The 18,633-nt window shown below is 56.2% G+C and overlaps 1 protein-coding gene across 1 annotated transcript in view; it reads left to right on the top strand.

The window, feature by feature from the left end:
- The first annotated feature begins 662 nt into the window (after window positions 1-662).
- Window positions 663-18,633, top strand: part of ADAMTS10 (ADAM metallopeptidase with thrombospondin type 1 motif 10) — a 63,167-nt gene continuing 45,196 nt past the window's right edge. Inside the window, exons 1-2 of the mRNA XM_088179080.1 lie at window positions 663-986; window positions 13,880-14,189. Coding sequence (XP_088035206.1) covers window positions 14,102-14,189 — 88 coding nt within the window. The 5' untranslated portion in view covers window positions 663-986; window positions 13,880-14,101. The remainder of the gene's footprint in view (window positions 987-13,879; window positions 14,190-18,633) is intronic.

The raw sequence follows: 18,633 nt of genomic DNA, 5'->3' as shown, positions 1-18,633 counted from the left end.
GATTGTCCTCGGTGGGACACTCCACGGTGGCAGCAGGACGGGAGAATGCCGGAATCACCGGAGCCAGCGGGGCAGGAATGATGTAACTGCAGAGGGAAGGGACTTGTGAAAACACTGCCCGATTCTCGAGGGCTTTTATTCCCTTCAAAGCCAGTCCCTGCCATTGCTGTGGAGCCTTTCAGGCCATTTCTTCACACACTCCTGGGTTTTTAAAAGCATTTGGAAAGCTCCGGTTAAAATGAAGGATGGGAGTGGTGTTTGTTGTTGGGGGGAAAAAAAGAACCAAACCAAAACCAATGGAGGTTTGCTTTATCTGCTTTGTGTGCTACTATCAGCACGGCCTCTTTGCTTTAGGGCTTTTCCTGGGATTTATCCACAGGGGAGCCGCCGGCATCGCCTCCCGGGCTGCCCCAGCTCCCTCCCTGCTCCTCCACAGAAAGGCTGATTAGTTTTATAGTGCTCCAGCCAAGACCTGCCTTCTGCACTGATGTCAGCAGTCCGGGCGGGACTTTTCCAGCCTTGTGGGTTTGGGGATTTTTTTTTTTTATTTTTTTTTTAATTTTTGGGGGGTTTTGTTTTTTGTTTTTTGTTTGTTTTTTTTTTCTTTTGGATAATCCTGGCAAAATTCCTGAGCAAAGTTTTTTCTTTCTTTCTTTCTTTCTTTTTTTTTTTTCTTGAGCAGCCCCTATCCATGTGCTGCCTCCGAGCTGCTCTCTTATTACTGCTCACTTCCTGAAAGGAGACTTTTTAGCAAAGCCTCCAACTCCAGCTCTGCCTGGGTCTGACAGAAGAAGGTTCTTAAGGAAGGCGACACAAACCCTCAGCCTGGAAACTTTCTGACACGCGCAGGGCTGAGGGGGAGAGAGGAGCTTTTGGCTGCTGCTGGGAAAAAGAAGAGGAAAAAAAAAAAGAGAGAGAGAGAGAGAAACTGAAGGAATTAAAAGGGGGAAAAAAAAAAGAAGAAAGAAGGGAAAGCACTCGAAAAGGTAAAACGCTCTTTAAATAATTTTTCCAGAGGAGACTCTTTGAGGTTGGAGTGGGGTGGTCTGGGGTGGAGGGAACGCAAATGTTCTTTGAAATCAGAACCGTCTCCCTGGAGAAGGAATGAGCCCGGAGAGCTTTGCACGCTGGAAAAACATTTATGAGAATGAAAACCATGTTCACCCTTCTCCAACATTCAGAGTTTCCATAAAAACGCAGGCTTGTGTTTCAGAGTGGCTGCAGGCAGCAGAGCCGGGATCCCGTGCGCTGCCTCCCTAGCCTCCCCCAGCCCCTCTCGGCCGCACTTCTTTAATTGTATTAACCCAGGCATCGAATGTTTGCTGCTCTAAACCCCAAATCTCCTCTGCTGAGCTGCCCGGGGCCAAGCTCTCAATTACAGAGAGCAGCAGCTCCAAGCCGTGCTGCAGAATGAAACGTTCCTTGCTGCCTTCATTCCTGAGAATAAACACAGCCCGCGCTCCCTCTGCCTCTCTCCCTGTCTCTCTCTCCATCTTCAGGAGCTGCCAATGCCTCTCTCCCTCCTGATGTGCTCACAGGATTATAAAGAGTCTGCCCTGAAATCTTGCAGTGTCACTGACTCCGTGTGCGTCCCCAGGAGCTCGGCCCCACTGCTCTGCTCGTTTCTTGCTTTGCTTTGGTTATGTTCTAAAGGTGGTGGGGTTTTTTTTCAAATTTAAAAAAAAAAATCGATCCCTCAGAAGATGTTATTTTAAACATCAAAGTAAATATTAGTGATGGTGAGATGCCAGAAGATTATCTCATTAGAGCTGAAGGAGCTGGGCTATAAATAGAAAGGAGTTTATAAAATAACCTTGGCAAATATCTTCCCGAGGGGAAGAACCAAGAGGGAAGTGTGGAGCTGTGCTGGGAGCAGGTACCCAGTGCAGCAAAATGTCACATTTCACACCAAGGCCCAACTTTGGCGACTTTTTTGTGGTCAAGATGCAAAACCTCAGGGGTTTTTTTGTGTTCCTGCTGCAATCCCTGCCAATATCCCCGGTGCTGGGGATGGCTCTGCCCCAGCACAGCTCTGGTTCTGATCGTGCTCGGTCTTATTCTCGTTGGCAGCACCCAGTGGTGCCAGGGTGGGATGCAGGGCAGGGCTGGGCAGGCCAGGGAGGGCTTTGGGGAGCTTTGTTCCCCTCTGCTCTCCCCCACGCTGCCCAGGGTGGGAGGGGAGATGATCCATGGGACACCCAGGTGGTTCCCAGGGATGTTCCCTGAGTTGGGACCAGGACTGCTCCGAGATGCCTCCATCACTGAGGCTTCCCCTGGTCCTTGGGAGGTTGTTCCCAAAGTTTCTCCATATATGGAACGTGCTCAGTGCTCCACTTGCTCCATCCTCAGCCTCCCGCTGGTCCTGCTTGGCCCCGGGGCTCCCCTCCTCCTCCTCACATCCCAAAAACCTCCCAGGGCAGCGCCCTGTGCCCCCTCCTCCTCCTCCTCACATCCCAAAAACCTCCCAGGGCAGCGCCCTGTGCCCCCTCCTCCTCCTCCTCACATCCCAAAAACCTCCCAGGGCAGCACCGTGTGCTCCCTCCTCCTCCTCCTCACATCCCAAAAACCTCCCAGGGCAGCACCCTGTGCTCCCTCCTCCTCCTCCTCACATCCCAAAAACCTCCCAGGGCAGCACCCTGTGCTCCCTCCTCCTCCTCCTCACATCCCAAAAACCTCCCAGGGCAGCACCCTGTGCTCCCTCCTCCTCCTCCCCAAATCCCAAAACCTCCCGGCGCCTCTTGGGGCGGCTCCAGCCGCATTCCCCACGCGGTGCTGCAGGGCTGGGGTGGGAAAGGTGCTGTCATCTCCTGCAAATCAGCTCTGCCCGGATGGGGCCGGGGGGCTGAGCTGTTTCGTTTGGCACGTTTGGCCCCGATAAGCCGGGGCTGAGCAGCCGCCGAGAGGCTGAAGAGGAGCCCGGAGGGGAGGAAGGTGGTGCTGCTCAACATAAACAGTGTCTGTTCCTCCAACCTGAAACATGAGAGGCTCTCTTATCACCCATGGCTCCAGGCCACCCAGGGACTGCTGGGGAGGAGCTGCTGTTCTCACCATTCCATGGAATCCTGCTCCAGGCACAGCCTGGGCCCTGCAGCTCCATGGAGGGCCCTGAGCACAGGATGCACCCAGGGATGATTCCATGCAAACCCTGATCTCCAGCTTATCTGAAACCCCCCATTCCAAACCCCACTTTTCTTGCCAAGTTTCCAGCAATGAATTCCTTGGGAGCTGGGAGCACTGCAGGATGTGTTTGTCACGTCCTGTCCTGCCTCGGTCTTGGGTTAACACAAAATGAGCTTCAAACAAACAGAATTGGGACCAAATCCGTCACGTTTTCAGAAGCAGTTGGCTGGGTGATGTCAGCTCAGATGTGCTGAGGACACACAAGGCAGAGAGGACTTTGCCTGACCCCACCACTGTAGGAAATGTTTGCAGGGCGAGGAGTTACAAACATTTCCCAGGAATCTGTGAGCAGGTCGGAGAGAGACACATGGAAAACCTGCAGCCTTGTTTTCCAGCACTGAGGGAGGTTTAAAGAGACACCATCCAAGCCAATTTTCCCATCTTGGTTTCTGTGAGAGCCTTCAATGAAGTCTGCAGCCAACTGAAGGATTGGGAGAGTCTCCACTGGGAAACTGCTGGAATATTTTAGCTCTGTCTGACTTCAGTGGAGCAACACCAGTGCACGTGTGAAGTGCAGGGTGTCCATCCAGCTGCTCCATTGCTGCTCCTCTCTCACCTTCTGCATCCTCCCAGGCTGGGAAATGCTTGGAATATTCCATGTCTGACTATTCAGCATCTTTCATGAAATCATGGAATGGTTTGGGTTGGAAGGAACCTTAAAGCTCATCCAGTCCCACTCCTGCCATGGGCAGGGACACCTTCCACTGTCCCACATTGCTCCAAACCCTGTCCAACCTGGCCTTGGACACTGCCAAGGATGGGACATCCACAGCTTTGCACTTCTGTTTATCACCCATTATCAATATTGGGTTCCTACTCTTATATGGTAGCTTAATTTAAAAGGAAAAATTATCTAAAATGAATCTATTCCTGTGCAGTCCTGCAGGACTTTTTGAACTCAAACACTCCTAGATGTTGGTCCCAAATGAGCTAAACTGGCAGGTGAAGTCCTGGCCTCCTCCTGTGGTATTTGTGACTTTGGTGGGAGTGGCTTTGACCAAAATGAAAGTGCAAAGGATGAGTTCAGTCCCATCAGGGTTAGGGACTCTTCATTCCCCGGCTGTGGATGAAGGAGCTGCATCCCACACCACCTGAGCCAAGTTTCCCTGAGTAAAGAACCTGCAGGGAGGGGAAAAGGGCCCAAAATTTCTGCCCAGCAGATCTCCCAGAGCTCCCAAGGAGCCAGAGCCTGGGCATGAGCTGCAGGTCTGTAAGGGCTGGAGGGGTTCCACAGCTGAAGTTTTCTGCAAGGCTTCATCCCACAGGAGGCCTCCCTGGCCCTGCAGGGCTCCCCTGGCCTGGGGTCACCTGTCCTGGGGCTGTGGGTGCCTCTGCCATGGTCACTGCCTGGCACTGAGGGGACCCTGGGGTCACCTGGGGGTGATGCCACGGCCTTGGCTGGCACCAAATCCCTCCCTGGTTTGTCCTGATGTGGAAGGAACACTTCCTCTGTGTCAGCAGGATGGCACTTCTCTGACTGGCTCTGCTTTCCTGGGAGGACAGGGAGGTCCATATTGGCTTTCCCACTCCACAGCTCCCTGCATTTCCTCTGAGCCACTCCTGTGACCCTCTGGGACAGGCTGGGCTGTGTGGTCCTGATCTAACATCAAAGGTGACCCAGTTCAGGAGTGAGATGGGACCAGAGACCCCCTCGTGTCCCTTCCAATGTCACTTATTCTTTAATTCAGCCTGGCAGGACCAGCTCAGCCCGAGGGGAGCTGGAGCTGGGCCATGCTGTGGGTCTGTCCCCCTGGCCAGGGCTGGGGGCAGAGTTGGATGAGGCTGTGCTGTGACAGTGACAGAAGGAGCCTCAGGCTCACTGCAGGGCCCTCAGGGCTTCTCACAGCTCTGCTGGGCAGCAGGAATCACCTCAGAGGCTTTTCTTGGGAAGCTCAGCAGAGTTCTCCTGTCTCTCCAACTCCAGCCTGAGACTGTGGATGCACGAGGTGTGGCACCTAGGGCTGTAGGGGGACTGTGCCCTCCCCTGTAGCACGTCCAGCCTGATAACCAGACACATCTTTGTCGACTGTGAGAGCAGTGAGGCCCTGGCACGGGGTGCCCAGAGCAGCTGTGGCTGCCCCTGGATCCCTGGCAGTGTCCAAGGCCAGGCTGGACATTGGGATTGGAGCAGCCTGGGACAGTGCAAGGTGTCCCTGCCATGGCAGGGAAATGGAACTAAATGAGCTTTAAGATCCTTTCTCACCCAAACATCTGTGATTGGGGTACAACCCTGTCCTGCAGCCTGGCTGATGAAAAGCCAAATTTCAGGTGCAACACTTGGTGTGTGAGAGCTGTGACAGCTGATGTGAGCTGGAACTGCACAAACCACATCAACCACGCTCGTGCCTCAGCTGGGACTCCCAGCACGGAGCAGCTCCGTCCTGGAGAGGGCCGGGGTGGTGACGCAGGTGAGCACAGCTCGGTGCTGGCACAGCTCGGTGCTGGCACAGCTCCGTGTTTGTCTTTGTGCAAGCCCAGGGCTCGGAGCCCTGCGGGGCTGGGTTGTGTAAGCACCGGGACTGGGGCAGGGGAGCTGCGGGAGCCAACCCTGCCGGGATGGACACAGAATCCAACCCTGCCGGGATGGACACAGAATCCAACCCTGCCGGGATGGAGAGGAGAGAGCCCTGCCGGGGTGGAGAGAGAATCCAGCCCTGCCGGGATGGAGAGAGAATCCAGCCCTGCCGGGATGGAGAAGGGAGAGTCCTGCCGGGGTGGAGAGGGGAGAGAGCCCTGCCAGGATGGAGATGAGAACCAACCCTGCCGGGATGGAGAGGAGAGAGCCCTGCCAGGATGGAGATGAGATCTGGCCCTGCCGGGATGGACATGGCTTTGCTCCCCTGCCCACTCCAAGGTGTGAGCACTCCCGGCCTTTCCCAGAGCCCTTTCCTGGCAGAGCCCTGGTGCTGCTCCGTGCTGGGAGGAGCAGCAGGAGCACAGGGAGAGCTGCCTGTGCACAGGCCCAGGAGGTTCTGGATTCTCTCCTGGCTGTGCTGAACCCCACAGAGAGGGAGCATTTCATGGAGGCAAAGGTTGCCACAGAGATGCCAGGTATAAAAATGGCTTTTGGGCATGGAATATCTGTGGGATGGCAGCGCACAGGGGGTGTGGGCATCACACCTGTCTGCAGGTAGTGTGTGCAGATCAAGTGTTATCAACGTGCAGATAACGTGTTATCCATGTCAGATAACATCTATCCCCATGCAATAGTGTGTATCCCCATGCAAATCGTGTGTATCCTCATGCTGATAGTGTGTTATCACATGCAGATAACACAGGTTGTATCCATGTGCAGATAATGTCTATCCTCATGCAGATAAGATCTATTCCATGCAGATAGCGTGTATCCCATGCTGATAACATGTTATCACATGCAGATAACATGTATCCATGTGCAGATAATGTCTATCCCCATGCAGATATTGTGTCTTCCCATGCAAATCGTGTGTATCCCCATGCTGATAACGTTATCACATGTAGGTAAGCGTATCCATGTGCAAAGAGCAGTTAATCCCCATACAAACCCCAGTATCCCCATCCCCATGCACACGAGCAGCTGCAGCTGTGCCCATGTGGGTGACACGTGTGTCCCTTCACTCATGGGGCGTGTGTGTCACTGGCAGGGCCCTGTGTGGTGGGGAATGTGCTCTGTTAATGACTGGTACCCTCCGTTAATGACTGGCACTGGGTTAATTACTGGCACCCCGTTAATGACTGCCTGGTCTCTCTCTAATCCTGCTCTGTGCCTGGCTGGAGTCAGTGAGGAGAGCGATGGCAGAGAGCCAGCAAGTCTGGGTCACATGGAGAGGCTCCAAACTATTGCATAAGTCCTGTCTGAGAGTGGACCTGCCTGGTGGAGTCCTCTCCCGAAAGCAGGAGGAGTCCCAGGATGGGAGCACTGGGAATCTCAGTGCCCACCTTCCGTGGGGCTGGAGCTGTGGCACTGCCCTGGCAGCTCCAGCAGGGCTCAGCCCTATGCCAAGCCCAGCTGCCCATCCCAAGCAGGATCCGAGCTGGCATTTCCCTCCTGCTTTCCTGCTGAGGACCTCCGAGCATTTTACCACACTTGGAGAAGTGCAGTGACCCCGGCGTTCCAGATAGGGCCAGGTCCTTATGTAACACAGGGATAGGATTTCCAGAGAGCCAAGCAGGCGGTGTCAGAGCGAGGTCGCTGCTCCCAGCTCTGCTCTCCCTGCCCTGCCTTTGGCATGGGCCTCTTTTGCCCCTTTGCTGGCAAAATTACAGGTTTTGGAGAGGAGCAAGGGGGGAGTTCAGCCCTTTCCTCACCAAGATCGCACTGAATTGTAAAATAATTCTCGTGTTTTTGAAAAAAAAAGCCGTCCTCCCACACAGTGCTGGAGTGAGCCCAAAGCCCCGTGAAGCTGCTGTACAAAGGGATGCAGGGTGTGCCCGGCCAGAGCACAGCAGGGCCGGCTGTGGAGCACCACAGACAGCCTGGAACAGGGAGCTGGTGGTCCAAAGGCAGGGAGAATGTGCCCCTGGCACCCAGGCTGGCACTGGGGTGCTGTCAGGGGGCAGAGAGCCCTGATCAGACCCCTCGTCTCTCAGGGTCACACTGGCAGTGCCGGTCTGCATTTCCCACATTGCTGGGGAGCACCTTTAGATGGGGTTGGATCTGATTTGCACGGTGTGAAAAGGGCATCTCCCCTCCTGGGGAGATGAAATCAGACCTGCAGTCACTGGGGTGAGAAAAGAACAGCTCTTGGGGTGAGGTGGATCAGCCCTCCCAGCAAGGGGGGCTGCACTGAGCATCCTGAGCCCCCTCCCAGCCCCGAGGGGCTCAGCAGGGAGGGGACAGGCAGAGCTGGCATTGCACCAGGTGGGATTGGTGGCAGGGGCGAGCAGCGGGGTTGCAGGGCAGCCAAAGGGTGGCTGTGCAGTCAGGAACCGTCCCAGGGCTGGAGGCTGCAGGGTTCTGGGAACAGGGATAACTCCATGTTTCTAATTCTTCACTCGCCGTGGCCCCAGAGAGGCCACGCTTGGAGCAGCAAAGCAGATTATGGCTCAAGTTCTTATTTTGTGTTCTGCAGACCTGTGACTTTAACCCCTTTCTCACAGCTTGCAGATGCTCCTGGCAGTAGAAATGCTGATTTCTGTGGGTTTAACCCCTTGTGCTGCCCTAGAGCTGAGAAATGACTTCCCAGTGGAAGTCGTGTCGTGCTGGCAAGATGACTGCGGGGAGACTTCTGCCATCTGCAGCTCAGCATGTTTTCCACTTGGCAGCCCAGCCAAATATTTTGTCGGGAATATCAGGACGTTCTCCTGCTGGAAGCCGGGGAGGTCTCTGGGACAGCTTTGCATCCCCCACGTGCTCACCCTGTGCTGCGGAGGAGCGGGCGGTGAGGGGAGCGGGGCTGTTTATTCCATCCTCAGGAACGTGCAGGGACCTGCCAGGACCTGGGAGCTGGGAGCTGGGAGCTGGGTGGTGGCTGAGCACGCACGGAACACCCAGGGCCCCGGGGGGTGCAGCGGGTGAGACCCCCCCAGGCGGCAGCAAACACAGAAATGCAGCAGCAGCTGTGAGAGACCTGCCCCTGCCAGAGAGAGGGGTGAGGAGGAGCAGGGATGTAGAGATGAGATGAGAAGGGTTTGAACATCACCAACCGGGCCAGGCAGGGATTGTCCCACTCTGCTCTGCACTGGGGCAGCCTCACCTCCAGTGCTGGGGGCACCTTGGGCACCACAAGATCAGAAGGACCCAGAGGTGTTGGAGAATGTCCAAAGGCGGGACACGGAGCTGGGGAAGCTCTGAGGAGCAGCTGAGGGCACTTGGCTCGTTCAGCTGGAGCAGAGGAGACTGAGGGGAGACTCCTCGGGGGCTGCAGCTCCTCCCGAGGGGAGGCAGAGGGGCAGGGGCTGAGCTCTGCTCTGGGCCAGGGCCAGGAGCCCAGGAAGGGCTGGAGCTGTGCCAGGGCTTGGCATGGAGCTCAGGGAAAGGTTCTTCCCCCCGAGGGTGCTGGGCACTGCCCAGGCTCCCCAGGGAATGGTCCCGGCCCCAAGGCTGCCAGAGCTCCAGGAGCGTTTGGACAGCGCTCTCAGGGATGCTCAGGGTGGGATTGTTGGGGGGTCTGTGCAGGGACAGGGGCTGCACTCATCATCCCTGAGGGATCCAGCTCAGGGTATTCCATGGTTCTATGCACAAATCTTTGATTCTGTGATTCTGGAGTCCCAGGAGCAGCTGAGGGAGCTGGGGAGGCTCAGGCTGGAGAAAAGGAGGCTCAGGGGGGCCCTTGTGGTTCTGCACAACTCCCTGACAGGAGGGGACAGCCGGGGGGGGTCAGGCTCTGGTCTCAGGGAACAGGGACAGGAGGAGAGAACACAGCCTCAAATTGCCCCGGGAGATGTTCAGATTGGATATGAGGAAAAATTTCTCCACTGGAAGGGTCAAAGTCAATTCCAGCTGAGGCTTTGCAGCCAAACCTGTGGCCGTTCATGAAGCAGCGATGGCAGGTGACAGGGGGACTGTTTATCGGGTGACTTTGGGATCAATATCCTGGAGCTACAGGCAATAAGGGGCTGTTGTGTGTCCTGGGACCCCAGCAGTAAAAAAGAGCCCTCTGTGGGTAGCAGGGGATCCATGTGGGTGGTGAGAAAGCCTGAAAAACCTGGTGCTGCTGCTGCCAAGTGCCCTCACTGCCCTGGCACAGCCCCCGAGCCACAAATCCCGGTGCCCTGCAGTCCCTGCTGTGTTTAACTTGGATTCCATAGGAAATGAGGCCCGTGGAGCCAGCCCAGGGCTCACAGCTCTTCACCCCAGAGATAAACTCTGACCTGGTGGAACAAGTCCCAGGCTGGAGCAGCTGGAGGAGCAGAAACCCCTGTGGTGCTCTTTGTGGGGGCTGCCAGGGCTGCTGTGGGGCTGAGGTGCTGCTCAGCCCCTTGGGAGGGGCAGAGGGCACCTGGGGCCAAAAAGGGACCAAGCTGTGGGATGTGGCCCCATGATAACCCCGATAGCCCCAGTGGGGTTATGGGGTGATGTCAATTCCCCATTTTACAGAATAAATTAACACTGAGGCTTTCATTCCTTAAAATAACACAGCCCAGAAATGCTGTTGGAGTGGTGCAGCTGTGGGGTCTTGCTCTCACTGTTTTCCCACTGCTTTCTCACCGATCCCACTGTTCCCAGTGCTCCCACTGGGGTGCTGCTCTCACTTCTCCAGTGCTCCCAGTGCTCCCAGTTCTCCCATGTCTGGAAGGGAAGATGTCAGTGGAAGGCCTGACTGAGGGTGCACTAAAAGTATTTCCTCCCTGCGGGGCAAGCTGGAAGCAGAAATCTGTGTTTGTATTTATTTCCCCCTCAAGAAAAAAAAAAAAAAAAAAAAAAAAAAAAAAGGAAAAAGGACACCTGAGCTCATAATTTGCAAAAGTTGGATGAGAAACCTGGAAGCAGCCGGGCCCTGCATCTTTAAAAGCAGTTAAATTCCTCTTCCCTGCACTAGGAGGCACCTTGAACCTTCCTCTTGGCCCCGAGCAGAGCCCATCTGCTTCCTATTACCTTCCCCTGGCGCTGCCCCTGCAGCGGCCAAGCAGCCGCGCTTTCAGGGAATTCTGTCTGCAGCGCCGCGGCTGAAATTAGGAACAGTTCTCATCTGCCTCGCTCCTTCTTCTCTTCTCTTTTCGCTCCATTCCAGCTGGAATTTTATCCCCTTTGCCCAGCCCCTCCCCTCCCGGGGGTTTTGGGGTGGCAGGAGGTGACCTGGCCGCTGCGGTGGCATCGTCCCCGGTGTCGCTGGGCTAAAGCCACCCTTGGCACCGGGAGCCGGGAGCGTCAGCCCGAGCCGAGCCTGCCAAGGACAGCGAATTCCTTGGGAAGGAGCAAATCGGAAGCGGCCCAAGCGAGGGAGGCACGAGACCGGAGAGGTCACGCCGTGTCCCCGAGCTGTCCCCGAGCTGTCCCCGAGCTGTCCCCGAGCTCCCCCAGCCCGGCCCGTGCGATCCCCGTGTCCCGCGGGGGCTCCGCGATCCTCGGGGTTGTCCGGAGCGAAGCGGCAAAGTGAGGTTATGGAAAACTGGACAGGGATGGAAGTGGAAGCACCGCGCTCCTCCGGCTCTCTGCTCCTTCCTCCGCCTGCTCCCCGGCCTTTGGGAAGGAAGCACCGCTGGGAAGGGGCCGTGTTTTCCCCGCTGCCTGCAGGGAGGGATCGCAGCCGGGCCCTTCCCCCCCCCCCCCAGCCCGGCCCGCAGGAATTTTTGCAGCTGGAATTCCTGCCTTGTGCTGCTCCCAACGCGCCTCCTTCCCCCAAGGTCAAGGCTGCGGGCTCCTGGCGCCTTCCCGGCCGCTGTTCCGGGGGATGCTGAGCAGCCGGGATGGAGGGGAAGGGCAGGGGGGACACGGACAGGCTGGGGGGGGGACGGGAAGCGACGACAGCCTGGAGGAAAAGGATTCAACAGCTGGAAAACAGGGGAATTCAGCCGTGTGAAGCCCAGGAGAAAATACACTTTAGCTGGGGCTCCAAAGGCTAGGAGCCGTGACAGCCTCTAAAAGCTGGAATCTCGAATTTGGGAGATGCTGAAAAACGCTGATTTGGGCGAGGGCTTTGCTTTCTCCCTTTTCCAGCCCAATTCCCGCAGGCAGGAGTGGGCACAGAGCAGCCCCCACGTGCCCAGCCCGGTCCTGGCTCTGCCCTCGCTGTGCCACAGCCCGGGGGTGGCACCACTGGTGATGCTGTCACCAGATCTCAGCATCCTCGTGTGGGGGTGGAACGGGGCAGGATTCCTGCCCCAACCCTCTTCCCCCTCTCCCTAGTTCCCCTTACCTGTCCCAGAGACAAGGAGCAGCTCAAGGTGGGAGTTGCTCGCCTCTCATGCAGTTTATTCTCGGGGCCACTCACAGGATGCACAATTTTGGAGGCCACCATCGTGTTGTACCTGGGTTTTGCAGGGGAAAATCTGACAAGTGGCACCAGATGGGACTGGGGAGTCCAGACTGAGGCCTCACTGAGGCTCTTGGGCCATTCTTAAGAGTAGATGAGCAATGAAAAATCTTAATATTTGAATTATGCAACTCTAAATTGTGTTTTAAGCTGCGTGTTTCATCTCCTACTGTTTCTGCCTAGTAGGGGGAAAAACATTAATTTAGATTAATGGCTTTAAGCTGAAGGAAGGGAGATTTAAATGAGATTTTAGGAAGAAATTCTTCCCTGTGAGGTTGCCCAGAGGAGCTGTAGCTGCCTCTGGATCCCTGGAAGTGTCCCAGGCCAGGCTGGACAGGATCTGGAGTACCCTGAGGTAGTGGAAGGCGTCCCTGCCCCTGTGGAACGAGATGAGCTTTAAGGTCCTTCCCAACCCAAACCATTCTGTGCCTTCCATGCTAAATCTGAAATCATCTCCTGGATTTCCCCTTGTACCTCCCCTACACCTCTGGGCTGTGCTGGATGTCATTCCAAGCCCCTGCAGCACAAATACCACTCATGGCACAGTAAAGATGGGAAAGCAGGAGTAGAAATTGGCTTCCAGGGATTCAGATTGCCATAAGGACACAAAGGGGAGCACAGCAGATCCCGAGGGGACCCAGCTCCCCTGCCCTGAGCTGGTTAAACCAGCCCAGGGCAGAGCAAGGCAGGGGTTAAGCCTTTCCTTACTGGGATGAGGACCACACACAGGCCCTGGCTTTGCAAAGAGCACCCTCCTCCCACCTCCAGCCTCTTCCCATGCTCAGAGCTCATCCTGCCTTTCCTGGGAGCTCATCCTGCCTTTCCAGGGATTTCATCCTGCCATTCCCAGAGCTCATCCTGCCATTCCCGGGGATTTCATCCTGCCTTTCCTGGGAGCTCATCCTGCCATTCCCAGAGCTCATTCTGCCTTTCCCAGGAACTCATCCTGCCATTCCCAGCCCTGCTCCAGCAAGTGGGATCTGCACCACTGCTGCAGATTTTATCTGCCCCCTCTGCAGGGAGGTTTGGGTTTGGCTGCTGGGCTGCTCTGCAGCGTCACCGCTGGCATATTTGGGATTCTCTGGGAGTTGAGGGATGTTCTGCACTCATCCCACACTCATGGAATGGGTGGACAAGAATAAAACCCCGCAGGCTTTGTGCAAGTCCCCAGCATGATGTGAGCGTGGTGTAATCGACGCAGACTGAGTGGAAATTCTCTGCAAGCCAGGAATCTTTCACCGGAGCAATTAGCAGAGCATTTTAAAGAACAAATGCGATTGGAATCTCGGGATCCATTTGTGGATGGGGTTGAGGGTGAGTTCCCTGAATGGGTTCTTTGTTTTCCATGACTTTTTAAGGTTCAGCCAGAACACTCCGAGAGCAAGTGCTCTTCCCTCAGTGCCGTGACAGTCCTGAAAGTGTGTTTGAAATCCAGGGAAACCCTGGAGAGGATTTCTGGGTTGCTGCTCACCACCCCCTGCCAGTGCTGTTATTTCCTGCTCTCTTTAAGGGATCAGGTGACCCAGGGCACTTTGAGGCTGCTCTTCCCCCAGGGTGTTGCCACAGGGTGAAGGATTCCCATTGATCCTGAGCTCCTTTCCGCAGGTAAATAAATCCCAGCTGGGAGAACCTCCGGGAGGCGGAGCAGGAGCTGATGGGGTTAATTCATCCTCAAACACTTCCTATCCTTTTCTCCTCTTTTCCTTTCCTTCCATGCCACTCCTGCCTTCTCCAGGATCCCGTTTTCCTCGTTCCCCCGTGTCCTTCTCCTCCATCCCTTCACTCGCCCGCTGTCTCCCCCGCAGGGGCGATGCCGGAGCTGGGGACGAGCCCGTGCTGACCCCGCAGTGCTGGCCTGGCACTGCCACCCCCGCCGGCCTCGGGACAGCACGGAGCGGCCGAGGATGCCTGCGGAGGGACCCGGGACTCCTCTCTGGACATAAGGGGTGGCCGAGGGAGAGACATGTGGGGACAGCGCCCTGCCAGCCGGCACAGATCTCCCTGCTCCGACACGAGCGGCGCTGACCATGGCCACGGCTTGGAGGCTCCTCACCTGGACCGTGACCCTCGGCCTGGCCGGGGGCACCTTCCCCGGATACTCCTTCCAGTCACAAGGTAGGGATGGGATGGGATGGGATGGGATGGGATGGGATGGGATGGGATGGGATGGGATGGGATGGGACCGGGACCGGGACGAGACGAGACGAGACGAGACGAGGAGCTGGATCCGTCCATGGAGAGGGAACTGGATCCAGCCATGGGGAAAGGGACCTCAGTTCACCTGTGGAAAAGGAGCTGGATCCACTTCTGGGAAGGGGATCTGAATCCACCCTTGCTGGATTTATCCTTGAGAGAGGAGCTGGATCCATCTGTGGAGAGGGGAGCTGAATTCAGTTCTGGGGAGGGGAGTTTGATCCACCCATGGGAAAGGGAACTGGATTAACTCATGGGGAGAGGAATTGGATCCACCCCTAAGGAAGTGAACTGGGGATACCCATGGGGAGAGGAGCAGAATTCACCTGTGGGGAGAGGAGCTGGATCCACTGCACTGCTGCTGGCAGAACCCTAATGCTGGCCTGGGGAGGGACGGGGGGAGCAGATGGAGACACCTCCAGGCTCTGCTCCCACTCCCCTGGGGTTTCCATCAAGGAATGGAGGTGTTCTGCTCTCGGGTGTTGCCCTCTGTGACTTTTGGCAGAATTCAAAGCAGTTGGGTCAGTGCAAGGCCAGAGCCATGACAGGTGTGGAAAGGAGGGAGGTGTGGGGGCAGCAGGGGATGCTTCCCTTCAGGGTGAGCAGAGGCTTTGCTAGGAGGAGCAATGTCCTCCTCCATGGGTGAGGGCTGTGGTGCTGGAGGAGCAGCTTTGGTTTGTACACACGTTTTTTAGGTGTATTTTTAGGCGAAGGGACTGGAAAATGGGATGGAGCCTTGAGCCCAGCCTGGAGTACAACCAACACTCACAGGCAACAAAGTGCAATTAAACTGATTAATGGTAATATTGTTAGGATTATTCCTTAATAAGCAAGGTGAACACTGCCACCAGGCACCAGAGGTGAGAGGAGCGAGCTCTGGAGTTGGACATTTACTGTGCAAGGTGTTCAAACCCTGGCAGTGTCACTCCCACAGCCAAAATCCTGCACCCCTCGTGTGCCCACATCGACCATGGCAGGGCCAAAGCTGGGGACGTTCCTGGGCTGCTGAGCAGGGCAGGCTGTGGTGACAGGGCTGGAGAAGCAGAGCTGGGAACAGGGACACAGCAGCCCCTCAGGGCAGGAATGGCAGTGCCAGGAGAGCAGCCAGCCCCAGCTGGGAGCTGGGCACCTTCTCCAGGCACATTGGCATTGATGGACACCCAGCTCCTCTGGACTCTGGCAGTGCCTGGGGGCTGTTCTGGGCCCCCCCATGCCCGTCAGTTCCCACTGGGACTGCTGTGGGATCAGCCCCACCCCAGCTCACAGGGCTGGGATCCCCCCCGGGGTAACACAGCTCCATTAAAGCCAGAATTAACTCGTCTGTGCTCCTCCATGCAGGCCCTGAGCAGCTCTGGGGATGTCCCAGCCCGTGATGGTGCTGGGATGTGGTGCCATGGGATGGATGTGGTGTGTTGGGATCAGCACGCCAGGACTGCAGCCTGGCCCCTCCCCAGCCCCTGTCCCCATCCTCAGTCTCTTTTCCCTCCCCATCCTGGTCCCCTCCCTGGCCCGGCTGCCCCAGGGGCCCCTCTTGCTGCCAGAGCCCTGGTTTTGGTGTCAGGCTGTCACCCAACACCTCACCAGGCTGCTGAGACAGTTCCTAATCCCCACAACAGCCTTGGAGAGGGAGAGGCTCTGTTATCTCCTGGCAGCAGTTGCAGAGTGAAGGGCAGTGTTATCACCAGCCCCTGGTCCCAGGGACTCCTGCAGGCAGCTCTGGAGCAGAATCCTCATGCCCCACCCCAGATCAGTGTATTTGCTTTATGCAGGAGAAAGATTAAGGTATCAGCCACGAGCTCTAATTTTAATCTTGGTGAGGAGCAGCAGCCTGGCACTGAAGGGCTCTCCAAGGCAGCAGAAAGGTTCAGATGTAGCCTGGACACTCAGGGTGCAGTTTGTAACAGCTCAGGGAACAGCTGGAATTGGAACAACTTTCCCAGAGCAGCTGTGGCTGTCCCTGGATCCCTGGCAGTGTCCAAGGCCAGGTTGGACATTGGGGCTTGGAGCAGCCTGGGACAGTGGAAGGTGTCCCTGCCATGGCAGGGGTGGCACTGGGTGGGCTTTGAGGTCCCTTCTGACCCAAACCATTCCAGAATTCTGGGAGCTGACAAAGGATCCAGCTCATGCTCACAGTGTGCATCAGTTTTAATCCAAAGGGAATTTCTGCCAGGACCTTTGTTTACTTGTGGGACAGACCAGACATTCTCATTTTACAGAACATTGAGTGGGGCTCATCCTGCTGTTCCCAACTCAGAGGTGTAAAAAGGGCCCTTGGAGGATGCAGTGCCAGGGCAGCCTGAACCCCAGGATTCCAGAGCATCCTCCCCAGCCATCCCTTGGGAGCTGTGGCTGGGCTGCAGCTGGGGCTCCCCACAGCAAACATCTGCTTCCTTTCCATGCTTGAAGTAACTCATGAGAGAACAAAACTCTCCCTCCTCCATTTCCCCCTCTCCTTTTTGCTCAGCTCCCCCTCTGCCCCTCTGTGCCCTTTCCCTTCCTGTGCCACCCCTGCTCCATTTCCACCAGAAAAGAGACCCCATGAGATGCCTCTAACCCCAGCTCACCCCTCCTCCTTCCCAGTTTTCCCCTTTGCTGTTTCCTTGTGCTGCTCCAGGGGTGTCCAGCCTCGAGCAGGAGTCCCTGGGACAGGCTCTGGGAACACCAGGGCTGACCTGCAGTGCAGACCCTGCTGGACACAGCCAGGAGCTGTCCTGGAGTGGGGAGTGCCTGAGGGGCAGAGGGCACAGCAGGGAGAGGCTGTGGGCTGGAATTTGGGGAGCAGGGATTAGGAAATGCAGGAATTGGGAATGTGTGTGATGTTCAGAGGATCACACAGGGCTAGGGAGGGAGAGATCCAAATCTCTTAGGCTGAACTAATCCTTTACAGTCCTTGGGCAGAGGAAGGAGGCAGCTGTGACACTGGACAAGGACAGGGACTTGTGTTCTGTGTTCAAAGTCTCCCTTCATTGTCCACACTGTCAGCAGAGCTGTCACGTGTGTGACCTTGGATACTGGGAATGTCAGACTGAGATGGAATATTGGGCAGGAATTCTTCTCTGTGAGGGTGGATGGAATTCCCTGAGCAGCTGTGGCTGCCCCTGGATCCCTGGAATTGCCCAAGGCCGGGTTGAATGGGCCACACCCTGGGACAGTGGAAGGTGTCCCTGCCCATGGCAGGGGTGGCACTGGACGGGCTTTAAAGTCTCTTCCAATCCAAACCATTCCATGATTCTATTCCAGGATTGTTTTTTCCATTTGAGGCATTCCCACTCTAAAGCATCACTTCCCAGACTGTTTTTGTGATGCAGGGCACTGCTCTTGAGCTCTCCCCAGTGTCCAGAGTGACATCCCTGAGGAGATGCAGTGTCCAGCACACAACACCACCAGGTCCTCATACATCACCTCACCCTCGGGCTCTGGACACCTTTTTCCTCCTGGAAGTGTCTTTCAGGTCAGGATCAGAGCCTCCAGCCTGGAGCCCCAGGTCCTTTGTAGCCACAGTGAGCACAAACCACCCTCTGATTCACTCTTTTCCAAGCCCACGTGGACTGCAAAGAGGCAAAAAGGAAAACAAAACACTTCCGACAGCAAATTTTTCCAAGCCTGAAGTCATTTCTAAGTGCAAAAAGTCACCCTTGTTTGCCCAGCCCCATCTCAGGGAGGTGCTGGGAGGCAGGAAAAGCTGGAGCATGGGAAGTTAAAAACCTAATAATTAATTCTGTCGAGGCAGAGGTGCCAGCAGTGTCTCTGGTCAGGAAAGATGGGAGCTCACCCCTAATCCCAGAGGGTGGAAGGGCTGTCCCACTGCTGGTGGCCAAGGAAACCTCTCTGTCAGGCTCCCACACTGGAAAACAGAGGAAAAGGAAACTTTCCAGTGCTGCCCTGTGGTGAGAGTGCAGTTTGGAGCTGGCTGGGGTTCTGGTGGTGAAGGTGGGGGCTGTGGAGCCTGGCAAATTCAGGCACCCTGGAGCAGCCAGGCCCCTCTGCTTGAATAGGAAACAACAAGGAGGATGCAGAAAGCACAGGAAGACTTTTCCAGAGGGAACAGAGGGAAAATCCCCTCCCATGAGGGCTTGGGAGGCTCAAACCCTCCAGGCACGAGGGGTTCAGGACACTCAGTGAGGAGGAGATGTCCTGGTCCAGCACTCAGATATTTCCCATTTCAGTCGAGCCTCTGGGGCTGAGGGCTGAGTCAGATCTCTGCTCACATCCAGTCTGGCAGCCCCTGGGACATTTTCCTTTGGAAAGGAGGAGTTTCTGCTGAAGTTGCAGGGTGTCAGTTTGTTTGACAGCCTGCAGAGCTGTGTGTGCACAGGGGCTGGGGACAGAGCCCTTGTCACAGCATAGCCTGGTGGCACCACACAGG

The sequence above is a fragment of the Sturnus vulgaris genome, chromosome 26, assembly GCF_052056855.1.
Source record: "Sturnus vulgaris isolate bStuVul1 chromosome 26, bStuVul1.hap1, whole genome shotgun sequence".
NCBI lineage: Eukaryota > Metazoa > Chordata > Aves > Passeriformes > Sturnidae > Sturnus > Sturnus vulgaris.
The sequence above is the reverse complement of the archived record's forward strand: the minus strand, read 5'-3'. Positions and strand labels throughout refer to the sequence as shown.